The sequence below is a fragment of the Gossypium arboreum genome, chromosome 1 (genome assembly GCF_025698485.1).
Source record: "Gossypium arboreum isolate Shixiya-1 chromosome 1, ASM2569848v2, whole genome shotgun sequence".
Classification (NCBI taxonomy): Eukaryota; Viridiplantae; Streptophyta; class Magnoliopsida; order Malvales; family Malvaceae; genus Gossypium; species Gossypium arboreum.
The window spans coordinates 117020217-117032533 of record NC_069070.1 but is presented as its reverse complement, the minus strand read 5'-3'; the positions used below and the strand labels follow the sequence as shown (position 1 = coordinate 117032533).

At 32.5% G+C, this 12317-nt stretch overlaps 1 protein-coding gene across 1 annotated transcript; it reads right to left on the bottom strand.

The window, feature by feature from the left end:
- Nucleotides 1-6730: 6730 nt before the first annotated feature.
- LOC108480870 (uncharacterized) lies at nucleotides 6731-10786 on the bottom strand. Its single transcript, XM_017783999.2, has 5 exons — nucleotides 10524-10786; nucleotides 8655-9563; nucleotides 8327-8527; nucleotides 7877-8072; nucleotides 6731-7258 (listed from the first exon to the last, which is right to left on the bottom strand). Exons 1-5 carry the CDS (start codon nucleotides 10590-10592, stop codon nucleotides 7074-7076), a joined length of 1560 nt encoding a protein of 519 aa, XP_017639488.1. The 5' UTR covers nucleotides 10593-10786; the 3' UTR covers nucleotides 6731-7073.
- Nucleotides 10787-12317: the final 1531 nt, after the last annotated feature.

Here is a 12317-nt window from a genome sequence, read left to right as displayed (position 1 = left end):
GTATCTTTATTGTCTTCACAGGTTGTGATAAACAGATGATGGTGCCTATCATCGTTGAAATACCATCAATCATTGACAACCTGCAATTTTTTTTAAAAAATGGGTAGCTCTTTATTGACTTCTTAATCTGTTTCTGTTTTGAGAGTTTTAAAATAATAAATGATTTCATGAGTCGGTTTGGACTCATGTTATCTTAAGTTTTATATTTTTTTTGTTTGTTTTTTCATTGTTTAATAAGTATTCACTTTTAGAAGTTTTTGTTTACTCTTGTAGTACGCTTTTTAGTCTTGCTTTAGCGAGTAATTTTAGGGTTGGTTTTGTTGTCGTCTCCTCTAGTTTGATGGATGCTTAGTTCTTTTGCCGATTTATACCAGCCGCTTTGGACCATCTAGGGTCGATTTTCTTATTGTATTAAGTACTTGCAATCACTCCTGATATGTCGTGCTTGAGTTGTGATAGAGTCGATTGTTAACATGTCATAATGTTCTATTGATGTTGAAACTGAAACTTTTGTTGTATTGATGGAGTTTATCATTTAGCGCGTACAACAAATGCTTATTATTTTTTTTCCTGAATTATATGGTTTTATTCATTTCATGAATTAATTTTTAATATAAATATGTAATATTTATGAAAATATTTTCATAAAAGAAATAACTATAATTTAATTTTTAAGTAATTTCATATAATTATATTAAGTATTAATGCTTATTCTACTTGTTCAATTATAGATTTAGGTATTTTAGATTCGAATTTTTTGAACTCGAAATGAACGAGTTAGAATTTATTTTTTATAAAATTAACTCAAAAATACTCTGATATAATGGAAATTACAAGTACAGCATGGAGTATAAACTGTAAAAATGCCAGACAAATGGAGAAACACAAACTCTACTTTTTTTCCATGCAAGTTCACCGATCATTTAAAAAAAACAGAGAGACCTTCATTTATTCTAAGCAAAGGTCCTATTTTTCCAAGCTTTTACAATTCTAATCATGAGAAGAATGTGGTGACTTTGGGAAGATAGTGAGATCCATAACACCTCAAATTATTTATTTATTCTAATCTCTGAATCTGACAGGACTGAAACACTTTAACATACTTTCCTACCATATATAGTGGTAGTTTCAAGCTTTGCAAGAGCACATCGGTCTAATTTCTTTCCATTGTTAAATATTTGTTGGATGGATGTTGACTCGTACATGTTAAAGAGGATGTGGTCTCCGACCGGGAAATGGTCGACGGCTCATCGCGAACGGATATCCGCCATGTCTTTCTATGCTTGCCCTAATTGCTTCTCTGCCTTGTTCTATCAATGAAGGCTTATCAGTACTGCTTCGAAAATTATAGGCTTTAGGCTGTTCTTCAGCCACCAACTTTACCATAAAAAACTCAACAACCAAGCGAGCCCCAAAGCTCCAAATCAAGAACAAAGCAAACAGTGAAATACAGAACAATACTTTGAAACTAGCCATTTCAGATCTCTAATCAGCGTTACTGATCTTCTGCATGAACCCTTCAACGCGGGTCCTATTTATAGCCCTTTCTCCACCACGTTCTGTATGATAATAAATAAGTGAAGTTATTTGGTCGGATTAAACCTTACTTAGGCGTTGCAACAATATCAAATCGGGTGAGTTGGAATCATTAATAAAAAGTTATCGGATGTGGATCCCCTTGATTACCTGGTTTTTAATTTCTATCGAGTTTAATTTTTTTATCAATAGCTTACTACGAGTCTCCATTCTATTGGGTGCTTAATCGAAACTCCACTTATTCTTTTCCCTTCTGATAAAAGAGAGAAAAATAAATAAACCAGCAGCTACACCCAGCACCATTCTTACCTCATGTATATATCATCATTCTTACCTCATGTATATATCATCATGCAGAGAAATTTATTAATGATAGAGTTGAATATCTTGAGTTAATTGATCTGTGTCATTTTTCTTTAGACAAATTTTAGATCAAAATAGATAATGTCTCATTGTTCTGGTGCGAGTTTTATTAGCAACTAGTGACACATAGTCTATCATGTTAAAGGGAAAATTTTAAGGAAACAGTTTAGGCAATCTTAATCTTCCTTCTGCCATATTTTTATCAAATTAATAATGTTAAAACAGGGCCTTGAGTTAAGCAGCTTTCTTTTTCAAGCTCTTCTGATCTTGAAGAAATGAGAAAAAGGGCAACCAAAAAAAAGGGAAAGAAGAAAAAGAGAGAAAGGGTAAATTAGCAACGACCCACTGTTTGGCAAGAAAGAATCAGAGAGAAAATGGAAATCCAGACCACACTGCTTTCCAACAAATGGTGATGCAATCATGCAAAATGCCAAGGCCCCTGACATGGAACACTTCCTTTTTCCTTTTTGTCAAAGCGCTAAAAGATTAAAAACTAAATGGATATTCTTGACTTAATCTTTATGCTAAAACAAAGTTAATCTTGGATTAGTGGGGCATTAGTTTTATCTTCAAAGTCGGTAATATGCTTTCGCAAAGCTGAAATAACTAAGTTTGTTGGTTAATGTTCACCTTCTTCAGTAGAAAAGAAAAGATTATCTTTCCAATAAAATGGTGCCCCATTATTTGACCAAGCATAAAATATCCTGGAAAAAGATGGCAATGAAGCCTATATATACCCTATTCATGCACCCCCAAGCTATGCAACTATCAACCCTCATAGCACATTCCATTACAGCTCAAGTCATTATTTTCTTTCCAAATCTCTAAATCTCATGGGAGCAACATTTTTACAGTTTTATTTTCGTTTAAAATTTTCTACATTTGGTAATTATATTATATCATAATTAAATTCATGGTAGGTTTTAGGTATGATTAATTGGATTATTAGACAAAAAAATCATCTTCACTATTGACTAATTTCCACAATCATTGAGCAATACAGTGAGATATGACTTCATTGCCACTGAATATTTAGTCAAATGCATGGGATAACCTATTTTTTTCAATGGATACCTTTTTCTTTACATTTTCTTCTTCTGCTTGGGTATAAAATTTCAGTGCTTTCATAAACCTTATTGAAGAAGCATCGTCCCCTTTTAATCAAATGACGAAATCTCAAAAAAGTAACGAAGTCTATTGGCACAATTAGTTAGGTAAGGTCGGCTTCTTTAGAGAAGGATACAATTAATGCCCCACTTGATCATGTTTTGGTCATAACCTGTTGGATTGGACGACTGAATCTGAACCACTTAGGGTTACAATATTTCATAATTAAAATCAATCACATACTTATGACCGCTAAAGATTTGCCCATTGTTGAGTAGTTGGAAAAGTGTTGATGGATTTTAATAGGTTTAATATTAATCAACATTAATCTTCAAGCAAATTATGAAATATGAGATGACATGATTAAATTATCATTTAAAGTTGAAGAATTAAAAATCATTATATATAAATAAAATTTTATGTAAAATTTTTCATTGAGTCGAGTCAATTAAAATTTAATTTCAAATTAAATTTCATGTTTAAGCTTATTTTCAAGCCGATTCAATTTATCAAAAAAAAATTTAATTTCATTAACAAAACCCTTAAAAAATTCAATGAAACCAAAACAATCCAACACCAAAACCAACTCCAAGAAAAAATATAATTAATCAGAAAAAAAAAAAAGTAGAAGTAAAAGGTGAGAGAATTAAGGTTGGGTGGGTTGCTTATGTCACAAACTTAGGCTGTACTTATGTCACAAACTTAGGCTGTATTTATTATTTTGCTTTTGGATCTAAATCATGATTTTATATAAAAAGAAAAAAATTAATAAATAAGTAGTTTTTCAAATCAAATTTTAATTTTAAAACTAAAATTTGATTTTAAGTTAGAGATTAAGTTAAGTCAAATGACCAAAATTTTAGTTTTTAGAAATGTATTTTTCAATAAAAGTATCTTTTACTCCTCATTAAATTTTTACTTTACAACATATAAAGTCTAAAATAGACATTTATCTTCCAAAAGCACTTATGGAAAGTAACGATAAACATTATCAAAATTTTCAAAAGCACTTTTTTTAACCTTAATGGTAAATTAGCCCTTAAATTATTTGGGAGGCAAAAGCGATACAAATAAAGAAACCCCTAATTCTTACTGCTATATAGAGGTGTGCATGGGCCGGGCTACCTGGCCCGGCCCGAAAGCCCGCCTAAAAAATGGGAGGGTTCAGGTAAAAATATAGGCCCAAAATATGGGTTTAGGCAAAAAGACGAGGCCTATTTAGAAAAGGGCCGGGCCTCAGGTAAAACTTTTTTTGGCCTAGGCCCGGCCCGGCCTTGCCCAAATTATATAATAAATATATATATTTTTTATTTTTAATCATATTTACATTTTATTTTCAATTTTAATATACCTACTTTTTATTATATTTTCAATTTATGTATTGTTTTAAGAATTGTTTTACTCTAATTTTTTATTTGTTTCTTGTTTTAATATTTGTTTTTATGTTTTTAAATGTATTTGATTTATTATATTTTAATTTTTTTATTTAATGAAATAAGCTAAAAAAATTTAATATGGACCGGGCCGGGCCGGACTCAGGCTTAACAATTTTATTTCGGGCGGGCTTGGACAAATTTTTAGGCCCATATTTTGGGTCGGGCAAGGGCCTAGAAAACGAGCCTAAAATTTGGTTGGGCCCGGCCCATGCACACCTCTACTGCTATGTATATTTTTTGGCATAATAATAAATTTAACCATTAACGTTTACAATTTTTGTCAATTTGATCCTTATTCATTTTTTAGTTAAACTTAATCTTCAATCTTTTAAAAAGAACCAATTTTGATCATCAACTATTCAAAAAGAGTTGAATTGTTGTTTTTTTTTTAATTATGGAGTCCATATTCAACCGCCATTAAAGAGTTAACACTTGAGTGGCTAAAATGAAAATGTCCTAAAAGTTAGATGACGAAATTGTAAAGATTTTATTTTGGGTGACCAAAATGAAAACACCATAAAAATTAAGCGATCAACTAAGAATTTACCCTAATTTTAATTTAGATTACTTTATGGTTGTTAATTAATTAGACTTTAGTTAAACATATTTAGATTAATTTATGGTTGATAATTTAGACTTTATTTTGATAATTAATTACATTGTAGTCATTACCATTATCTTTTTCTATTATCAAAATAACTATACGGTCCAATTACAAATGAAAATATTCTTTTCTTCTGGCCAATGTTTCCTTCTTCCTTAATCCCTCATGTTGTGGATTGTCCATTCAACACCACATCCCACACCATACAAAGTAGACATAATTTGCCACCTCTCTTCCACTTAAAGTGAAAATCACTCCATTTGCTATTACCATATATACCAATACACACTTCCTTCCTATGCAATTAATGGGGAATCTATCAAGCCTAGTACTTGACATATAGCTACTTAATTCCCACTCATTTTTATGCATTCACATTTAGTTTTTTGTTATTTAACCTTCATTTTCTATACTTTCTACTTGTGGATAATTTCTATACTAATTTAAATAAAGTTAAGAAAAATCATTTTTAAGATAATTTACTTTATAATTTCAATACAAAATAATTGAATGGAAGTATAATTATTAGGGTTTTAATTATACTCTCTTGCAATTATAAAGAATTGTAATTCTTTAAATGTATTTGGTTGACAGAGTATAATTACATCATAATTTTTATGTCATATTTAGTAGTACAAATTTTAATTATATAATTACATAATTTATATTTTAAAAATTTTAGTATGATAAAACTAATTTCTAAACAAGTAATAACAGAACTATATGGTTCATATTCTTGAGATGCAGCATCTGCACAAAGTAACACATGCTTTAAATTTTATATATACTTAATTAACAACCATCATGTTGAAACCATTATCTGAAATATTAATTTAAACTTGGTTTAGGTTGTGTTTATTGTTAATAGAGGGGTATGTATATAAAGTCCAGTGTCTCATAGCTCGGTAAAAAAATATAAATGTGTCATGGTGCCGACCGACCCATCCAAAACTTTTAACTTCATATCCGACAATATCTCAAATTGCTGCATCTCTCTTCTCCTTTTACTTTAAATATTGATGGTGTGCCTCTTACTGGGCAACTTACATCTCATTCTCAAAGGAGCTTTGTATTTAATATATATATATTTCTCCTCAAAACAGGAAAAAGAATACCAAGGATTATTTTTATATAAATATATTTTCCTTTTCCTTAACATTGATAAATTTAATCAAGAAATTTAAGAATGCTTTCTTAAAAGAATATTTATGAAAGAAAATATTTTTAAAAAAATGCAATCCGGTGAGTTTAGTATTCATAACTCTCTCTAATCCTTAAATAAAAAGATTATACATTTCAACGCACTCGAATCCACACACTCTTGTATTGATAACAATACCGATGCCAACTGAACTAAAACTCAACCAGCATCATTAGTTGATATTTTTAACTCAATCAAATCCATCACTTGATTTTGCTTTTGTTGAATTTTATAACGATTTCTACGTTTGTCAACAAAGTCATCCAACCATTCCTATGACAGAAAGCTCTTTTGCTTTCATTACTGTTCTACATTTCATCCGAATGCTCAAATTCACTGCTTACGGTGACAATAGATCGCCCCATCACATGGATTAACACGGAAGAGAAAACAAGATGTTATGACACGGTGCACAATATGCTTTTTCGGCTAAAGGACTACGAATGACGTTTTCCAAAGACGATAATGGCTCTAGACTGACAATTTCCAAACAAGATTATCATGAACCAAGTATCAAACGTTAAACACACCATCTCTTTCTAATGTACACACCTCAGTGGCACGAGACGGCTAAATGCAAATAAATTTTAACTCAAATCCATCACTTCCGACAATCTCATCTAACTTGTATCCAAATGAAAGTTTTCCCCAATTCCCGGAACTATACAACTCTTAACAAATTGGCCCGAGACAAAAGAATGAATGTTGAAGTTGATCATAGAGGAGAGGAGGAGAGGAATTTACATGTTGATACGAGGCACCTTTTCACCTTCCAGTAAATTAACAGAACGAAACCACAATACTTTTAAATGGACTGCAGAACCAATCATCTCTCGAGCTTTGCAAATAGATTTGAGAGAGCTTGATAAAGAGTGGAAGCAGCAGGAGGCATAGGCAGTGAACCGAGAAGAATATCTGAAGCAGTGATAGATGGATTACCATAAAATCTAGAATTTTCTTGGTTTCTGGTTGTCACTACACTTCCTTCAAGTGAGCACCCCAAAAATGCACCTGCAGAGTTCACCAAGACATCACAACATCATAAGCCCAATATTTTGTATGCAACCGATGATCAAGGGGGAAATGGTGCATAAAAAAGCCAGATATATAATATTTAGTAACATTTAGAAATTTCTCATATAAAAAGCTTAAGTAAGCATGTCTTCATAGCTTCACATTTCCATGCATGCACTCAGATGCCAAATCTATCTCTACAGGTCCACAAGACTACGGAGTGTCCTCACTGTCGCAATACTATCCAAATCCCTTTTGTTTGAAGCTCGAGGCTTTTAAACTTACACCTTAACTTGATTCCCAGTCCATCAACCCCTCTAAGCTAATTCTGACATCATTGTATTCAAAATCTTTTGTTTAGTGTTCTTCCTTGGTTATTCAAGGAGGAAGGAGTACACATGGTCAGTAGGAAGGGGTTTTTCCAGTACAGTCAAAACTGGACCCCAGTGGGCAACCAGCGCAACATTAACTTAATCTAATAACATTAGCCCTTAATTTAATAACATTAGCCCCAACTTTTGGAAATAGTTCCGACTGGCTTTCTGAACTGCAAAGCAACAAAACTATGCAAACTAATAAATCCAATCAAAGATTTATTAGGAAAAGAAATCTGACCTTTACTACAGCTGTATGTATAACAAGCAGCATAACCTCCAGAGCCCCCACGTATGTCAGCTTCAGCAGCTCGCCCAACAATGCCAGCAGCTGCACTCAACCCTGCTCCAACCGATAAATGCATGTTTCCACTAAATGTTGCAACAGCACTTTCTTTTCTCAATACAATAATGAAATCCGTAAATTCACCACCAGCCTGTTAGATTCAAGAAATAGACGTAAAATAGTTATAAAAGTACGTTGAGTCAGATTGGCACTACACATTCAATCTTGTGAAGGATAGTGTTCAATGATATTCAAAACAGTTTCATCATAACAACTGGTAAAGGGAAATTTTATTTTTCTCTCTTTCTTTTAGCCTTAATACAAACAGCATATTGAACAACGACCAACATTTTAAAACACTGTATGAGCTAAGCAGTTAAAGAACCACGGAAAATATCAATTCACCTGAACTCCCCAGCCAACACCACAGGAAGCTATTGCAGATGGTGGAGACCATGATCCATCATCTCTACGAGCAACAACAAGCCCTGTTCCAATATTGTAAGTCACCATAACCCCGACCTTTGCAACAGTAAGAATTGCAAGCCCTTTTGCTTGTCTTAAAATAGCATCAGGTATGGACTTTTCAGGTTTCAAGGATCCAACCTGCTACAAATTAATACATCCAAACTTAAATGTTTAAGAACTTTCACTAGCTTTATGATATGGTCTATGAGATGAATGCTTTCATGGATTAATCCAGATGAGTTCGAATTAAAAAGTGAGACATTACCTTACTATAATTGCTAATGGTATTTGCAGCCTTATAAATCTCATATTCCATGGATTGGCCCCAAGGGAAATTCAGCCATGATCTTAACGTACTGAGGTCTGTCAGATCATGGGTAGGCAACTGAGCAGCACGACTAATGTGGTCCATCAAGTATGGTTGGACGGGCTCAAGCCTCACGCAACAAACATCACATACTCGTTGTGGGTTCCCCATGTGGAATTTCATTGGTAACAAGCTCCGCCCTTTAGAACATTCATTGCAGAATATCCCACCACAGAATCGGCAATGATGACGGGAGCGCATTATAGGATGGAACCGCACATTACATAACATGCAATTAGAAGCAGCACTGTCAGCCAACCACTTTGGTGGCTCTGCTTCAAGAATTTCATTGATGTTACCAAAATTAGCTTCTGCAAGCGTTTGAGCCATCTCTTTCCAAGTTTGTTCAAGAAGATGGCTGGAAAACCAAGTGATCCCATATCTTTGAACATCACCTGAAGCTATAGAACTCACTTTGCCTCGAGCGGCTATTAACATCTCACTGAGCACATCCCACATGGTCAGATCCTTACTTTCTTCAATAAACTGATTTGATCGCACACCATCATCAGGAAAGTATCCTCCATTCAGACATAGGCCTCTATCCCATTCTTCATGTTTATTTTCAGACACAGGAGGGACAGACACAGGTACCCAAATTCCAGTTTCTTCAGAAAATGGGGTATCATAGTAAAAAGCTTCTCCTTTTTTCTGATTTCCATCGCTGGAAAGAATTTCCATACTATTGCATCCACTAACTCTAGGATGCACTTGACTTTCAGATCTTTTAAGCTGCTTTCCATCTTGCATAACATCGGTATTTACAAGAGTACATTTTTCTCTACTTTCCTCCACTTTTTCCAGATCCTAACACCATCATTAAAAAAAAAAAGCATTATTGTTTTTCCTTGAACCAAAAAACAATAATAACAAAATAAATCAAAATAAAAATAGCTATCATTCACCAAGATTAACAAGCTATTCCACAAACTAAAAGAACAAAGATAAGCATATTATGCGAGCAAAAAGAAAAAAAAAAGAAAAAAGAAAAAAAAAAAAGAAAAGAAGAAGCAAAATATGCTATAGCCTATAGGTACATTTCGACATAAAACTTGCTGCTATACTAAAATCCATATCAGATTAAATAACCTACAATTTAAACAATGACTTTGCTCTAATACTGGGAAATCACATCAATGCATATCAAGATACACACTAAACATACAAGAAGAAAGACATCTGATATTGAAATACCATCAATATGCAAAGATGATCTCTTTACAATAAAGTCTTTGTAGCTATTCATACAAGAATATGTATAACAGCTCCGACTAAAAGCTACTCTTAACTCCTTAGCAGACTATAACGGATAGCAAATAGTTACAACTGAACCAATTGTATAACAGCTTCGACTAACAGCTACTCTTGACTAACAGCTACTGACTATCCTTAACAATGCAGCAATGCTAAAACAGTGCGATCAATCTCAGGCATTCAATAAGATGCTTCAAATTTTGTTATACAAAGCAATACTAAGAACAACCCTCTTCTTGGAGAAGCTAAAGAACAATTAATCCAAAACAGAAAGAAAACTAAAACTAACAGATGCTCCCTTTTCAAAGAAAAAAAGAATAAACAATAAAATGAAAAAATAAAATAAAATTGTATTCCATCTTAGTTAAGGTTATTCATTCAACCATCCGGGCTAAACCCAATTAGAAAAAGCACAGAAACAGAGTTTACAAACTTTCCAGTTCCTTTTCCTTGGTTTTCTATGCAACCAAACAGATATTTAACAAGAGAAAGAAAAATAATAAGAAGAATTACCTGGGAAGAGAAGAATTGAAACTGGTTGTCTTCTGGTTCTATTTGAGGGTATTTTATCAGCCCCTCCATTGATTCCTTTCGGATTTTTTTCGAATAAAAAGAAGATTTTATACGACCAAATAGAGAAAAAGAACGAACGGGAGGAAGAGAAACGAGAGCTAAAACAGTATGTCGTTTTGAGACTCTTGCCGTTTTGTTTTGGAGTTACGTACGTCGTTGAGCTAAAGTTGGAGGCTTAAAACTTGGGATCACGTGTTGGACAGAACGGTGTTTTTTTTTTTTTTTAAAAGCATAACAGACGGTAATTGTATATTTGCTTGAATTAAGTAACAAAACTGTTTTTTATCAAATCAAATACTTAAACTTTATTTTCTTAATCAATTTAGTCTCTATATTTATTTTACATCTATTATGGAAATAAAGTTCAAGTATCTGATTCGATCAAAAATAAATTAAATATCTAACTGAAACAAATGACATAATTAAAGGGTCTATTATTAAATTAAGCCTTTTACTTTTTATAAATATAGCTATCATTATTTGTTTTACCGTCTAATATTAATCATGATTGGTGTGAGATGAGATTAAGATAAAATCATGATAAATTATACTTCTTTTTAGCATAATGGTGTTTTTGTACTATTGTATCAAGTCACAGATGTAACACACTAACACTTCATTAATTTTTATTTTATTTTAATGCAGAAATTAGAAATTAGAACAGCAACTTTTCACTTTTCTAAAAATATTTTTTTCAAAAATCAGTTATGTTTTTTATAAAATAAAGAATGATCTTTTAAAAGGAAATAAGTTAGCTACACATTGAATTTTTATTTTTTATAAAATCAGTTTAAAAATAATTATATATTATCTGTTTATATTATCTTCAATAATATTATGTAGAAAATAAATATAAAATATTATATTATATATATATATATATAAAAGCTACACAAGTATGTTTTAAAAAATAATAATAATTTGTCGTTATAATATTGCAACAAGTGACAGCTTGTAACTACCGACACATTATAGGATTGAGGATTTTTTACTAAATAAGTATAAAAAAATTAAAAAATTCTAAAATAATACACCTAAAAATGTAATTACGAAAATGGTATGGTCAGGGTGGTCACGCCACTCTGACAGGCGGCACCACCCTGACGTGACGGTGAACAATGACCCGCAACAGTAAAAAAAAACACTGAAAACAAAAAAAAAATGGGTCATGTTGGTGCCAGAGGCGACACCAGTGTTGCCTCTGGCAGAGGCGACACCAGTTGTGTGGGTCCCATAGGCGGCACCTAAGCACTATAAAACCAAGCACAACCAGCAACTCCGAGAGTAAGAATCAGCAGCAAGGAGAAGAAAATAAAGGGAAAGAAAGAAGAAGAGAAGGAAGAAAATGAAAGAGAAGAAAAAAGAAGGTATAATTTTTTTGAATAATGAATTTTTATATTGTTAATATATTTTTGCTGTTATTATTATTGTTGATTTTTATTAAATCGTACCGCAAATCGAACTTCCGGGTCAATGCTGCCGACCCGAATCCAGCTAGCTCTAAGTAAGGCATCAGTCGTGCATCCAGGGAATATCCTACACCATTCATGTAACACCCCTAACCCGTATCCGCTGCCAGAATAGGGTTTCGGAGCATTACTACCATTTACAGATCACTAAAAAAAATTTAAATACTTACCGATTCAATGCATCATATAAATAAATATATTACCATTCAATCAACAGTTTGATGTTGTATAAGCATCAAACAAACAACATTGTTAGTATACTTGC

Bases quoted from the DNA above. Each gene is read 5' to 3' on its own strand.
- LOC108480870 (XM_017783999.2), bottom strand. From the start codon at position 10,592: ATGGAGGGGCTGATAAAATACCCTCAAATAGAACCAGAAGACAACCAG. The intron at 8,073-8,326 runs GTGAATTGATAT...TGAATCTAACAG, and splicing joins GTGTTGGCTGGGGAGTTCAG to GCTGGTGGTGAATTTACGGA. The intron at 7,259-7,876 runs GTCAGATTTCTT...TGAACTCTGCAG, and splicing joins TACATACAGCTGTAGTAAAG to GTGCATTTTTGGGGTGCTCA.